We start from the raw sequence: 15,624 nt of genomic DNA, 5'->3' as shown, positions 1-15,624 counted from the left end.
CAGCGGAGCAGGCTGGGAGGGGAAACTGAGTCACTTCCCTCAGGCCCCACAGGATGTCAGCGGCTGGGCTGGGAGTAAAAGCCAGGCGCCCTCATGTCCCCTCGGGAGGCAGCCAGACTGACGGACGCCACGTGCTGTATGGCTGCAAAGGGGCGCCTGATGGCGGAAGCAATGCCCGCTGTGCGGGGCAGCAGCAGAGCAGGGGTGATGGGGCAGGAGTAGGAGAGACCAGCTCTGCTCTGCACTGCAGACCCCTCTGGCACAGAGCCCCATAGGTGGCCGTGGGGCACGGGGACCCTTCCAGCCCACGGGGACTTTGGCTGCAAGCGGATGTGCCAGCCCTCAGATGAAAACCCTTGTCTGCTACAGCCCCCTTCATAGCCAGCAAGACCCCTTGCCATGGGGCAGGAGTGGTGCCAGTCCCCCAAAGGAGAAGTGCCCCATATGCCAGCCCTGGCCACTACTCCCGGTTCCCTCAGCTGGCCCGGCCCTGCCCTGGGGCCAGATTGGAGCCCGTGCGCCCTAGATCCATGGGTGGCAAGGCCAGAAGGGATGTCCTGGGTCGCACACCGGCCCTGCAGCCCTGCCCCACGCGGGGATCTCAGCAAATCATCCCGGCTGCGTTAGCAATGGAGAATCCACCCCACCCTGGGGAGCTGGTGCAAAGGGGAACCAGCCTCTGGCGCAGACAACTCGTGTCTGCTGATACTGGGGGGGGCGAGGTCAAGGGGGGCCTACGTGACTCCCCTGCGTGTCACCTGTGGCAGGAACTTCCAGCCCCACCCTCCTGGGCCAGCAGAGCATGGTGGGGGCACCTTAAAAGAGAACAGACCTTGTAAGTCATTGTCCAGCACCCCCGGCGTGGCCCTTCGGCTGCGGGGTGTTTGCAGCAGGGGAAAGAGACCCCGAGAGAGAGAAACAGCTCATTTCTCTGCATCCAGGCTGGCACAGACACACACCCGGCCGTACTGACTTTGCAGGTGTGTGTTTTATTGCAGGGAGCAGCGAAAGAACAGCCCAGCGACAGCCCCGGGGCAGCAGCGGGTGGGGGCGGGGAAGGGGTGGCTATGCTGTATGACGGGCACTGGGGCACCAGCGGGTGGGGGTGGGGAAGAGGGGTATAACGGGTACTGGGGCAGCAGTGGGTGGGGTGCGACGGGCTATATTATTCTGTCAAAATGCACAGGGAGCCTCCTCACACAGCCGATGCGGATGGGTCGGTACTTGGTGTTTCCCTTGTAGTTGCAGGGCGGTCTCTGTGATCCCCCCTGCAGCCGGCAGGTGGTGAGGTTAAAGTGGGCAATGCTGTCGTGCAGGTTCTTAGGTGCTGGGGTCCCCCCAGGGCCGCAGACGTTGGTGATGGGGTTGACGTTGTTGACGTGGATGAAGGTGTTGGTGCGTTTGCAGACGGGCGAGGTCATGCCCCGGCTCCGCATCATCGAGTTGCAGTAATCCCTGTTGTTCTGCGGTCCGGTCCTTGGGGGAGCGACGTGCTGCCTCTGGAACTTCCCAAAGCGCGTCTCCCCCCTGGCCAGAGCCAGCCACGTGGCCAGCAGGACCAGCAGCAGCATCGGGTGGGGTCCTCTCCAGGCCATGGCGCCTCTGCTGCGGCAAGGCCCTGCAGTGGGGCGGACGGGATGGAGGGATGGACACATGGGATGGAGGGGACCTGCACCCACTCAGCCTCTCCAAGCCCCACGCCCGGGGAGCCCCTTGCAGATTGCAGTCTGAGCCCACAGTGCGACACACCCACAGCTGTGGCGTGGGCCCATCAGCGTCCCTGGGACTGTACGTGACTGGGATCTTCAACGTGGCCCAAGGGAGCTCAGTACCCCACTCCCCTCGTCCTCTGGGTGCCTAACTCCCATGGGCCCCTTTGTAAATCCCAGCCACAGTCTGACAGCAGCAGCTGCTCACGCCCTTGGCTCCAGTGATTCTAAGTATCCCGCAGGGGACCCGAGTGGTGCTGGTCGGACGATCACCCCAGCTGTGCACAACACAGGGGACTGAATGTCGCCCCGTGGCCGTCGTGTCCTTTGAACCCAGCCGGCCGGGACCTGCCTCTGCACAAACTGAGCCGACCCCGCTGCCCTGCATTTCATTTCCAAACTCTGCAGCTCCGCGGGGAGAGCTGAACTGCTGGAAACTCCTATGCCCGTGCTGGGATCAGCCATAGGGGGGCCAGCCGAGCCGGCTGCCGGAATCTCCACGTGACGTGTTCTTTGCTACAGGCCAGAGTCCTGAATCTCAGTCCCCCCTCCTATAGCCACCAGACCCTGCTCCCCTCCCAGAGTTGGGGATGGAACCCAGGAGTCCTAGACTCCACTGCCCCTCCAGAAGTGGAGATAGGACCCAGGAGTCGTGTCTCCCAGATGCTCCAGCTTTAGCACCTTGACTTCAGGGGAACCTCCACTGAGCCTGAAGCTGAATATTGGGGACCCCTCAGCACCTGACCCCAGCTCAGCCATCAGCTCACCTTGTCCTGGTGCTGGGTTCGCGTCGGAGAGATGGATCCGGATCTCTGCTGAGAGGGAAGCCGCTGAGCATCCTCTCGCTCCGGTGCCTGTTATATGGAGCCCAGCTGGCAGGGGGCCAAGGAGATAACATTCAGCCAGCCAAGCCAGTCACGGGAAGTTCCCAAGAACTGGGCGTAAAAGGAAATAACCTGCCAGGTGGGCTGGGGTGTGGAGAATCGACGGGTGTTGGCCAAGACGTGGGCTTTAACCCGTTTTGCCAGGGTTTGCAGGCGCGCCCCAGCCAGAGCGAAAGACAAGCAGGGCTGTGGTTAAACTAAACGCCTACTGAACACCTGACGTTTCAAAGGGGCCAGCTGGTTTCTCTCTGTGTCTTTAATAAGAGTTGGGGGGATTGGATCGTTTCAAACGGTTGAAAGTTGGAGCGCGACAGGGTCGTGTTAACGCCTGGGATTCGTTGAGCCCATATAAACCGTCTCCATTAACACATCCCTGTGCATGGCAGGAGCCAGGTTTGGGGTTAAACGTGTGTCAGAACCAGGCTGGATTCTGCAGTGTAGACACCCCTGTGTGACTGGGGACGAGCCACCCCACGTCTCCGTGTCGTGGTTGCACCTTCTTCAAAACGGAGATAAAATCCCACTCGCCTGGAGATGTAGGCCGGACGCCAGCCGGGGGGGAAGACCCCAGTGGGTTTCATTGGGCTGCCGAGGGGGGCAGCAGGGGCTACAGAGGAGGGAATTGGGCCGGGATCCTGGCTTCACTTAGAATCATAGAATCATAGAATATTAGGGTTGGAAAGGACCTCGGGAGGTCATCTAGTCCAACCCCCTGCTCAAAGCAGGACTAACCTCAGCTATATCATCCCAACCAGGGCTTTGTCAAGCCTCAGCTTAAAAACCTCTAAGGATGGAGATTCCACCACCTCCCTAGGTAACCCATTCCAGTGCTTCACCACCATCCTAGGGAAAAACTTTTTCCTAATGTCCAACCTAGACCTCCCCCCTGCAACTTGAGACCGTTGCTCCTTGTTCTGTCATCTGCCACCACCGAGAACAGCCTAGCTCCATCCTCCCTGGAACCCCCTTTCAGGTAGTTAAAGGCCGCTATCAAATCCCCCCTCATTCTTCTCTTTTGCAGACTAAACAAGCCCAGTTCCCTCAGCCTCTCCTCATAAGTCCTGTGCTCCAGCCCCCTAATCATTTTTGTTGCCCTCTGCTGGACTCTCTCCAACTTGTCCACATCCTTTTTTAGTGGGGGGCCCAACTCTGGACACAATACTCTAAATGCGGCCTCACCAGCACCGAATAGAGGGGAATAATCACTTCCTGCGATCTGCTGGCAATGCTCCTACTAATGCAGCCCAATATGCTATTAGCCTTCTTGACAACCAGGGCACACTGCTGACTCATATCCAGCTTTTTATCCACTGTAACCCCCAGGTCCTTTTCTGCAGAACTGCTGCCCAGCTCATCGGTCCCCAGTCTGTAGCTGTGCATGGGATTCTTCCTTCCTAAGTGGAGGACTCTGCACTTTTCTTTGTTGAACCTCATTAGATTTCTTTTGGCCCAATCCTCCAGTTTGTTTAGGTCCTTCTGTATCCTATTCCTACCTTCCAGGGTATCTACCACTTCCCCAGCTTAGTGTCATCCGCAAACTTGCTGAGGGTGCAATCTACCCCATCCTCCAGATCATTAATGAAGATGTTGAACAAAACCGGTCCCAGGACCGACCCCTTGGGCACTCTGCTTGTTACTGATTGCCAGCTAGACATGGAGCCATTGATCACTACTCATTGAGCTCTATGCTCTAGCCAGTTCTCAATCCATTTTATAGTCCATTCATCCAACCCATACTTCTTTAACTTGCTGATAAGAATACTGTGAGAGACAGTATCAAAAGCTTTGCTAAAGTCAAGGTATATCACATCCACCGTCTTCCCTACATCCACAGAGCCAGTCACCTCTTCATAGAAAGCAATCAGGTTGGTCAGGCATGACTTTCCCTTGGTGAATCCGTGTTGACTGTTCCTGATCACCTTCCTGTCTTCCAAGTGCCTTAAAATGGATTCCTTAAGGACCTGCTCCATGATTTTTCCAGGGATTGAAGTAAGGCTGACCGGTCTGTAGTTCCCTGGATACTCTTTCCTCCCTTTTTTGAAGATGGGCACTATATTTGCTTTTTTCCAGTCCTCAGGGACTTGTCCCACCCACGGCTGCCCTTTTCCCGGGGAACCCTCGACATCAGGGGATCGCTCTGCCGGGCCACTGGAAACGCCCCTTGATGCGATCAGGGTCTGAGGCTGTGCCGCCGGATGAGCCCAGGGCTTGCTTCCAGCTCGGACCTCGGAAAAGGACCAGATGAAAAGCCGAGCGGAGACAGAAACACTCCCGAGGCAGCAGAACACCCGGGAGACCTGGCCCTGCTCAGACACCGAGGCTGGTTTGAGTCAGATATTGGGGTGCACGGGCGGAGCTGAGTGCGGGGTCGGGGGAGCCCCGGATAACAGAGCTCTGAGGGTCAGGATTCATGGTGACTGGCAGACATGTGGGGCTGGATGGAGCCCAGGGCTGGGCTAGCAGGGGCTGTAGGGTAGGCTTGAGGGGCACCGGCAGAGCGATTTTAAGCCCACATCTTGGCCCACACCTGTCGATTCTCCATCAAACACCAAACACAAGACCGGAACAACTCCTAGATTTGTACATTGTAAAGCCGCAAGAGGCCATTCGATCATTTCCTCTGACCTCCTGTATGACACAGGCCAGAGAACGTCTCTCATTCCCCCTGCACCGACCACGGGTCTTGTGTTTGGTGAAGCCCCTTCCACAAAGATTTCTAGTCGGGGCCGGCCACCAGGCAGAGATGGAAAAGGTGCAGTTCCTTCCCCTGGGTGGTTCAGGTTTAGTCTGGAGAGGGGAAGGCTGAGGGGTGCCTGAGACCTGTCTTTAGCTCTGTGACGGGCTGTTATAAAGAGGACGCAGATCAGTTGTTCCCCATCTCCACTGAAGGCAAGGCAAGAAGTCCAAGAAGACCAAGTCCCTGGTGCTTTTTCCCAGGCCCCTAGACCTCACCCTGCCCTCCCCGGGGCCAGAGCCGCACATTAACCAGCTCAGCAGGGTGGCCCTTCCCCTGCCCATGCTGCCCCCCCCCCCCTCGTTCCTTCCCTCCCCCACCTCCGCGGCTCTTTGTCAATGTTTCCTCCAATCTTCCTCCAGGAAGATTCAGAAAAGGCCGGGCAGGCGAAACTGAAGAACGGGGAAGAAAATTGGCAGCATGTGACCTCCTGAAGAAAGAGAACCTATGTGCCCACCATGCAGATAGAAGTAAGGAATCGTTTTCATCCTCTCTGCACAAGTACTACGGCGGAGAATGATTTGGAGGACCCTTCGGAGGGAATGGATCAGAAGGAGACCCGTTTGATCAGAAGGCAAGGGATGCATTCTCCTAGGGATGGGGGTTCCACGACCACCATTCCGAAGAGGAAGAGAAGGGTGATGGTGGTCGGAGACTCCCTCCTAAGAAGGACGGAGTCATCCATCTGCCGCCCGGACCGGGAAACTAGAGAAGTGTGCTGCTTGCCTGGAGCTAGGATTACGGATGTGACGGAGAGACTGCCAAAACTTATCAAGTCCTCAGACCGCTACCCCTTCCTGCTCCTCCATGTGGGCACCAATGACACTGCCAAGAATGATCTTGAGCGGATTACTGCGGACTATGTGGCTCTGGGAAAAGAGATAAAGGAGTTTGAAGCGCAAGTTGTGTTCTCATCCATCCTCCCTGTTCAGGGAAAAGGCCCTGGTAGGGACCATCGCATTGCGGAAGTAAATGCATGGTTACGCAGGTGGTGTCGAAGAGAGGGCTTTGGATTCTTCGATCATGGAATGCTGTTCCAGGAAGAAGGATTACTAGGAAGGGACGGGATTCATCTAACGAAGACAGGGAAGAGTATCTTCGCAGACAGGCTGGCTAACCTAGTGAGGAGGGCTTTAAACTAGTTTCGACGGGGGACGGGGACCTAAGCCCGAAGGTTAGGGTGGAAGAGGGACACAAGGAAGCAGAAGGAGGAGAGTGCAGCAGGGGAGGCCTCCCAATTCATACTGCAAAAGTAGGCCAGTCGGCTACTTATCTCAAGTGCCTGTACACAAATGCAAGAAGCCTGGGAAACAAGCAGGAAGAACTGGAAGTCCTGGCACAGTCAAGAAACTACGACATGATTGGAATAACTGAGACTTGGTGGAATAACTCTCACGATTGGAGCACTGTCATGGATGGGTATAAACTGTTCAGGAAGGACAGGCAGGGGCGAAAGGGGGGAGGAGTTGTGGTATGTAAGAGAGCACTATGACTGCTCTGAGCTCCAGTATGAAACTGGAGATAAGTCAGTTGAGTGTCTCTGGGTTAAGCTTAGAAGCAAGAACAATAAGCGTGATGTTGTGGTGGGTGTCTGTTACAGACCACCAGACCAGGAGGATGAGGTAGATGAGGCTTTCTTTACTCAACTAGGGAAAGTTTCCAGTTCACAGGACCTGATTCTCATGGGAGACTTCAATCACCCTGACATCTGCTGGAAGAGCAATACAGCAGAGCACAAACAATCCAGGAAGTTTTTGGAGCGTGTCGCTGACAATTTCCTGGTGCAAGTGCTGGAGCAACCAACTAGGGGCCGAGCTTTTCTTGATCTACTGCTCACAAACAGGGAAGATTTGGTAGGGGAAGTAGAAGTGGGTGGCAACCTAGGCAGCAGTGACAATGAGATGGTCGAGTTCAGGATCCTGACAAAAGGAAGAAAGGAGAACAGCAGGATATGGACCATGGACTTCAGAAAAGCAGACTTTGACTCCCTCAGGGAACTGATGGGCAGGATTCCCTGGGAGGCTAATATGAGGGGGAAAGGAACCCAAGAGAGCTGGCTGTATTTATTGAGGGCACAGGAGCAAACCATCCCGATGTGCAGAAAGAATAGCAAATATGGTAGGCGTCCAGCTTGGCTTAACAAAGATGTCCTTGGCGAACTTAAACGCAAAAAAGAAGCTTACAAGAAGTGGAAGCTTGGTCAGATGACTAGGGAGGAGTACATAAACACTGCTCGAACGTGCAGGAATGAAATCAGGAAGGCCAAAGCGCAATTGGAGTTGCAGCTAGCAAGGGAAGTGAAGGGGAACAAGAAGGGTTTCTACAGGCATGTGGCCAACAAGAGGAAGGTTCGGGAAAGTGTGGGCCCCTTAGAGAATGAGGGAGGCGACCTAGTGACGGAGGATGTGGAGAAAGCTGAGGTACTCAATGCCTTTTTTGCCTCTGTCTTCACAGACAAGATCAGCTCCCAGACTGCCGTACTGGGTGGCACAGAATGGGAAGGAGGCGAACATCCCGCAGTGCTGAAGGAACGGGTTCAAGACTATTTAGAAGGATTGGACATTCACAAGTCTATGGGGCCAGATGCAATGCACCCGAGGGTGCTGAGGGAGTTGGCTGAGGTGATTTCAGAGCCATTGGCTATTATCTTTGAAAGCTCGTGGCAACAGGGGGAGGTCCCTGAGGACTGGAAAAAAGCAAATATAGTGCCCATCTTCAAAAAAGGGAGGAAAGAGGATCCAGGGAACTACAGATCAGTCAGCCTCACCTCAATCCCTGGAAAAATCATGGAGCAGGTCCTTAAGGAATCCATTTTAAGGCACTTGGAAGACAGGAAGGTGATCAGGAACAGTCAACATGGATTCACTAAGGGAAAGTCATGCCTGACCAACCTGATTGCTTTCTATGATGAGGTGACTGGCTCTGTGGATGTAGGGAAGGTGGTGGACGTGATATACCTTGACTTTAGCAAAGCTTTTGATACTGTCTCTCACAGTTTTCTTATCAGCAAGTTAAAGAAGTATGGGTTGGATGAATGGACTATAAAATGGATTGAGAACTGGCTAGAGCATGGGGCTCAACGAGTAGTGATCAATGGCTCCATGTCTAGCTGGCAACCGGTCACAAGCGGAGTTCCCCAGGGGTCGGTCCTGGGGCCGGTTTTGTTCAACATCTTTATTAATGATCTGGAGGATGGGGTAGATTGCACCCTCAGCAAGTTTGCGGACGACACTAAGCTGGGGGGAGTGGTAGATACCCTGCAAGGTAGGGATAGGATACAGAAGGACCTAAACAAACTGGAGGATTGGGCCAAAAGAAATCTAATGAGGTTCAACAAAGATAAGTGCAGAGTCCTCCACTTAGGAAGGAAGAATCCCATGCACAGCTATAGACTGGGGACCGACGAACTGGGCAGAAGCTCTGCAGAAAGGGACCTGGGGGTAACGGTGGATAAAAAGCTGGATATGAGTCAGCAGTGTGCCCTGGTTGTCAAGAAGGCTAATGGCATACTGGGCTGCATTAGGAGGGGCATTGCCAGCAGGTTACGGGAAGTGATTATTCCCCTCTATTCGGCATTGGTGAGGCCGCATTTAGAATATTGTGTCCAGTTTTGGGCCCCCCACTACAAAAAGGATGTGGACAAGTTGGAGAGAGTCCAGCGGAGGGCAACAAAAATGATTAGGGGACTGGAGCACAGGACTTATGAGGAGAGGCTGAGGGAACTGGGCTTGTTTAGTCTGCAAAAGAGAAGAATGAGGGGGGATTTGATAGCGGCCTTTAACTACCTGAAAGGGGGTTCCAGGGAGGATGGGGCTAGGCTGTTCTCAGTGGTGGCAGATGACAGAACAAGGAGCAACGGTCTCAAGTTGCAGGGCGGGAGGTCTAGGTTGGACATTAGGAAAACGTTTTTTACTAGGAGGGTGGTGAAGCACTGGAATAGGTTACCTAGGGAGGTGGTGGAATCTCCATCCTTAGAGGTTTTTAAGCTGAGGCTTGACAAAGCCCTGGCTGGGATGATATAGCTGAGGTTAGTCCTGCTTTGAGCAGGGGGTTGGACTAGATGACCTCCTGAGGTCCCTTCCAACTCTAATATTCTATGATTCTATGATTCTCCCCCCCCAGGCTGCCATCAAGGGCTGAAATGGAGCCAGCCGGGGAAGAGGCCAGGGGTTTACGGGATGTGACTTTCAGCAAACAAAGCCATTCCTGAGAGGTTCCTAAGAACTGGGCAATAAATGAAATAACCGGCCAGCTGGGCTGCGGAGAATCGACAGAGGTGGGCCAAGATGTGGGCTTAAAATCGCTGGAGTCACACAGGCTTAGCGCCCGGTCTCACCAGCCGCTATGAGACTTGGCCACTTCTACCAGCCGGGCGTGTTTAGGGCCTTACTTTTAAGTGTCCCTTTGGTGACAGGCCCACAGCTGGGCTGTGAAATAGCCAGTCCTGGCCAGCTGAGCCAGACTGGATAGATGAAGGAAAAAGCAGAGGGTAAGAGAAAAACAAGAGACGGTGGGAAGGAAAAAGACACGGGGGGAGAGCCGGTGGCTGGGATTTAGCTGGAGCCGGTGGAGGCGCCCACATCCCCTGCGTCCCTCTCTCTGCCCCGGACATCTCTCAGGATTAGGATGAAGGAGGCCCGGCGTCGTCGTGCTGGATCCCGTGCTCTCTGCTGATGGCCGGGTTAACAGTCAGGCAATTTGCACCTTCCCCTGCGTTCAGTCAGGAATTGTTACGTTCGCTGCTTGTTTTGGTCAGGGCCCAAGCATAACATTTTCGGGCCCAGTAGAAACTTGTAAGACGGGCCCCTTCCCACACACATCCCACAATCCCTCATCCCACATGTACGGTCTCAGGACCCATGAAAAACATTTTCCTCTTGGTAATAGGGGTTGCAGACTCTGGATCTAACACAGAACTTCCGACTCCCAGCTCCCCTGCTCTGACCCACTAGCCTCTCACAGCAGGGCAGGGAACCCAAGAGTCCCACCTCTCAGCCCCACTGCTCAGGTCCCAAATCCCCAAGACAGGGAGTTATCCTGGAAATCCAGCACCATCCAATTGTCACCATCTCTGAATCCTGGCAGCTGGTACAGGGACGTGGGAGGTTGTTAGTGCCAGGAGCATTCCCGGCTGGTGTAATTGAGGACGACGCCAAGTTGGAGAGGGGCCCACCCAGGCGTTATTACCATGCAAATCGGGAGTCTGAAAAACAACTGAACTAGCTAATGTGCTAGTTTCACGCATGCAACTTGTTGGTCCCTATTACATCCCTTCTCTTCTTCACTTCATATTTGTCCACTCAGCTTCCTTTGGGGATACGGGACCTGAGCCATGGGGCTGGGATCAGGACTCCTCAGTTCTCTCTCCTGCTGTGGGAGGGGCGTGGGGCCTGGTGGGGCAGAGCAGGCATTGCCCACATGGGGTCAGATCCAGCGCTCAGGCATGAAGGACAGAATTCTCCTGAGCTGAACTTCCCTTCTCGCCATCCACGGGACACATGCAGGTAGGAGAAAGGTGGGAGTGGAGCAAATTTCCTCAGATTGTCTCAAACTCAGAGGTGTTGCTGATGCTCAACACACCTGACCAAATGCCAGCTGCAGTACAACTGCTCATGGCTCCAGCACTAGCCATCGAACAATACAGAGCGGAGAATGAAAAAATGTTGCCTGAGAAGTGAGCAGAGTTTGATGTCAGGATATTTGCTTTGTCTGTTTTGACTCGTGATGTTGACAATTTGTGATTTGCGGGTTATAAACCTTTACTTTTTGGAATCTCAGTGTCCATTGATACTAGAGATGTGTCATCTCATCCCCTTTGTCTGTCAGCCCCCCATAATTTCTCACCACTGTGAACATTTCAATTGATGAACATTGAAATATCGCTTACAAATAAACGCTGGTATTATCCATCTAAAGCTCTGAAAAGTAAAAATGAAATCCTGCCCTAAGCTATTCATATTCAACGTGTAAGCCACGGCAACCCCCAGATACTTTCCAGCAGGACGGGCTTTCCAGCAGTTGTGCCTCCACTTTACAGTCATTTCATCCAGATCCCACTTTCTAAGTGTGCTTATCAGAGTGACGTGTGGGACTGTGTCAAAAGCCGGACTAAACGTCTGAGCAGCAGGATCTCTCCAGGGATTAGTTCTGGGGTGATGCATCAAGGCAAGGAAAGGTCTCAAATTTCCCCAAGGGTTAGACACCCTGAATCTGAGGAAATTTGCTCCAATCCCACCGTTCTTCTACCTGCATGTGTCCCATGGACATCGAGAACGGGAGGTCGGCTTAAAAGAGCTCTGTCCATGACACCTGAGAGCTGGATCTGACCCAAGGTGGGCAACAAAAGGTACCAAGCCGTGAGCAAATGTCTCCGGTCCAACTGCAAGCCATTGGGTTGAAGGTAGCAGGAAAGAAAGGGTTACTCCAAGCCCTGGAGAGATGGGAACTCGGAACATATTTCCTACAAGGTCCTACTCTGCACCTGCCCAATGAAGTCAACTGGATCTAGCCCGTGTGCATGGTGCTTTACACCCGTTTTCTGGAAGGACCCTTCAAGGGACACCTCAGTGCCCACCCAGCTCTCAACCAGGAAAGCAAAGCCTGGAGTCCTGGCTCCTAATCGTTCATACTGAAAGGGCAACACCCACCCCCCTGAGACGCAGACTCAAACCCAGGAGGCTTGATACACACCAGGTCCCTCTGACCCACTGGACCACATGTCTTTCCTGCAGCAGGGGAGAAAACCTAGGAGCATTGACTCCTGGCCCCGCTGCTCTGGTCCCAAATCCCACCAACCTGAGCGGTCAACTATGAACTGAAGAAGAGAAGGATTGTAATAGGACCAGCAAGGTCACCTGAGTGAAACTAGGACATTGACTGGTTCTGAAGCTTTTCAGACTCCCAGTTTGCATGGTAATAACACCTGGGTGGGCCCCTCTCCAACTTGGCATCTCCATCAATTACACCAGCCAGGAATGCTCCTGGCAATAACAACCTCCCACGTTCCTGTACCAGCTGCCAGGATTCAGAGACGGTGACAATTGGATGGTGCTGGATTTCCAGGATAACTCCCTGTCTTGGGGATTAGGGACCTGAGCAATGGGGCTGAGAGGTGGGACTCTTGGGTTCCCTGCCCTACTGTGGGAGGCCCTAGTGGGTCAGAGCAGGGGAGCTGGGAGTCAGAAGTCCTGTGTTAGATCCAGAGACTGCTATCTCTATTACCAAGAGGAAAATGTTTTTCATGGGTCCTGAGACCGTACATGTGGGATGAGGGATTGTGGGATGTGTGTGGGAAGGGGCCGGTCTTACAAGTTTCTACTGGGCCCTGCGATAAAACACACGCCTGCAAAGGCAGCACGGCCGGGTGTGTGTCGGTGCCAGCCTGGATGCAGAGAAATGAGCTGTTTCTCTCTCTCGGGGTCTCTTTCCCCTGCTGCAAACACCCCGCAGCCGAAGGGGCCACGCCGGGGGTGCTGGACAATGATTTACAAGGTCTGTTCTCTTTTAAGGTGCCCCCACTACGCTCTGCTGGCCCAGGAGGGTGGGGCTGGAAGTTCCTGCCACAGGTGACACGCAGGGGGGTCACGTAGGCCCCCCTTTACCTCGCCCCTCCCCCCCAGTATCAGCAGACATGAGTTGTCTGCGCCAGAGGCTGGTTCCCCTTTGCACCAGCTCCCCAGGGTGGGGTGGATTCTCCATTGCTAACGCAGCCGGGATGATTTGCTGAGAGCCCCGCATGGGGCAGGGCTGCGGGGCCAGTGTGCGACCCAGGACGTCCCTTCTGGCCTTGCCACCCATGGATCTAGGGTGCACGGGCTCCAATCTGGCCCCAGGGCAGGGCCGGGCCGGCTGAGGGAACCAGGGGTGGTGGCCAGGGCTGGCATAGGGGGCACTTCCCCTTTGGGGGGGCCGGCACCACTCCTGCACCATGGCAAGGGGCCTTGCTGGCTATGAAGGGGGCTGTAGCAGACAAGGGTTTTCAGCTGAGGCTGGCACATCCGCTTGCAGCCAAAGTCCCCGGGGGGCTGGAAGGTCCCTGTGCCCCACGGCCACCTATGGGGCTCTGTGCCAGAAGGGTCTGCAGTGCAGAGCAGAGCTGGTCTCTCCTACTCCTGCCCCATCACCCCTGCTCTGCTGCTGCCTGTACAGCGGGCATTGCTTCCGCCATCAGGTGCCCCTTGGCGGCGATACAGCACGTGGCGTCCGTCAGTCCGGCTGCCTCACGAGGGGACATGAGGGTGCCTGGCTTTTACTCCCAGCCCAGCCGCTGACATCCTGTGGGGCCTGAGGGAAGTGACTCAGTTTCCCCTCCCAGCCTGCTCCGCTGACAGAGGAACGCCAGGGAATACGAGCAAAGTGTATAGGCCAGGGAAGTTCCCCCCCAGTAGTGGTACCATTCTTCTGCTTGCCTCATTTATCTGTGGTGGGGAGGGGGGCCTGCTGGTCAGGGGATGAGCTGGAGGAGCAGGAGGGGCAGAGTTTGTGCGGGCGGGGGAATGAATAGGAGGGTTAAACAGCTGGAGGCAGGGGAAGGGGAGGGATAGGGAGAGGGGCCAGGTGCTCCCTCTCAGTGGTAGAGGGGAAACCCTGGGATAGGGAGGGGCAGAGGGGAAAGTAGATACCCCAGGTGGGGTGAGCCATCTGCAGTGACTGCAATAAAAAGGGAGGGGGCAGAGGGGCTTTTTTCCCCCCACTTTCAGAATGGTGCAGCTCAGCACCTGCTTTTCTAGGCACTGTGCATCCCAAAGTGTAGCCAAGGCAAGCCGTTCCTATCTGCTGGGATTTATTGAGTTGTTAAGGGAGATCTGACTCAGTGGAATATTTTTATATACATCCCCTCAAAATACAAATGCTCATACATGTATTTAGTGTTTAAAAGAATCTTGAATCAGTTTATGTGTCTGCATAAAGCCTCAGAGCAGTTCACAAATGTGACACATCTGCTTTTCTGATGGCCTGAACTGGACTGTGAAGAGTTGGACCTTTTACTGGTCTACAGCATTAGTGCCAGTGAAAACCTGGATTCAGGTTTCTTTAATGCAAAGCTGTTTATTTGAAAAAAATCACAGACAGGAAGCGAAAAGGTTAGAAAATGCTTCTTCCGAATAAGCTGCAATTCCCCAAGCATAAACCCTCAGTAACTATGTCGGCCCTACACAGTAGCCTGATTGGTAAACAAAGCGGATGTAGCTACCCATTCTAGATGGAAGCCGCTTTCTTCTTGAGCACTTGATCTGTTCAGTGTTCCCCCGGGGCAGTGTGTTGGCTTCCCTGATAACCCTCTGGCTCAAAAGTCCCTTGTAGCCGGGTGTTGGCTACCCTCTCGTCTTACAGCTCCACAGGCCTCTTTAGACATTAATTGTGTGTGTGTGTGTGTCTTGAACATATGACATCCCCCACTACTTATACCCTTTTTTCAAAGGAGTCACATGTTCCCGAAATGTGCCCTGTTAGCATTTCATAACTTGTTTTTCTGATTCATTTTGGTAGGGACAGACTGAGTCGGCTGACATTTACTTTCTCATAAAGCATTCCCCTGGGCTTCTGACATTGTGCTGTCCTAAAGGGCGAGTTGACCCGTGTGAGTTAGTTCCAAGACCACCATTTATGTGTCTTCTCTGTGTACACCAGATGTCCTGGCCATTGACTGACTATGCCCATACAGCACCAATACGCACAGGACCTCTGATAAAATGTTCAGGGTACATAGTTCATGTCAGTGTCCAAGTGCAATTTCAGCACGCGCGGTAATTTTCCATACACCCTGTCTACCACTACGAGACCCTGCTCCCAGAACTTGCTAGCAAATTCAGACTTGTCAAGTTTACCCGACTCATGCCAACCACGGTAATTCATCATCATCCCAACAGACTGTCTGTATTCATGTGTAAAGCATGAAGGATTCTTTCTCCAAGAATCAGGCAGCAAAGACAATACTGAAGAGGTTTATTCATGATACCAGGAAGTCTGATAAATCAGCTTCAACTTCATGGTGTTACAGTGGTCAATTATATACCCTTTCTTATCGATTACATAGTATGTTTTAAATTCTTTATCTATTCACTTACAAATACAGACATTGTCCCATCCGGAGAGAACAACAGTGATAATGGTCGTTACATGCAGAGACACTTTTAATCATTTTACTTACATCAAGGATCCTCAGGTTACACTCGGTGGGGGGTATGATGGAGGAAGAAGGGGGGGGGGTGTCCTTACAGTTAGGTGGCAGACAGACAGAAATTCTAAAAGCAAATGTGCTGTTCTCATTGGAATTAGAATCACTAAGAGGACATCT

General features: G+C 53.7%; 2 protein-coding genes across 2 annotated transcripts in view; both read right to left on the bottom strand.

Annotated features, from left to right (window-relative positions):
* Positions 1-15,624, bottom strand: part of LOC137143264 (zinc finger protein 436-like) — a 604,313-nt gene that overhangs the window by 509,941 nt on the left and 78,748 nt on the right. The window lies entirely within an intron of this gene.
* LOC137143287 (ribonuclease-like) lies at positions 1,161-1,595 on the bottom strand. The gene has a single exon (XM_067533016.1). It carries the CDS (start codon positions 1,593-1,595, stop codon positions 1,161-1,163), a length of 435 nt encoding a protein of 144 aa, XP_067389117.1.

Source organism: Emydura macquarii, unplaced genomic scaffold (assembly GCF_026122565.2).
Source record: "Emydura macquarii macquarii isolate MOO-44397 ecotype Brisbane River unplaced genomic scaffold, CSIRO-AGI_Emac_v2 contig_3305, whole genome shotgun sequence".
NCBI classification, from domain to species: Eukaryota; Metazoa; Chordata; order Testudines; family Chelidae; genus Emydura; species Emydura macquarii.
Note: the sequence above shows the minus strand (reverse complement) of the source record. Positions and strands in the feature narration are given on the sequence as shown.

Coding starts and splice junctions, on each gene's coding strand:
- LOC137143287 (XM_067533016.1), bottom strand. CDS start 1,595: ATGGCCTGGAGAGGACCCCACCCGATGCTGCTGCTGGTCCTGCTGGCC.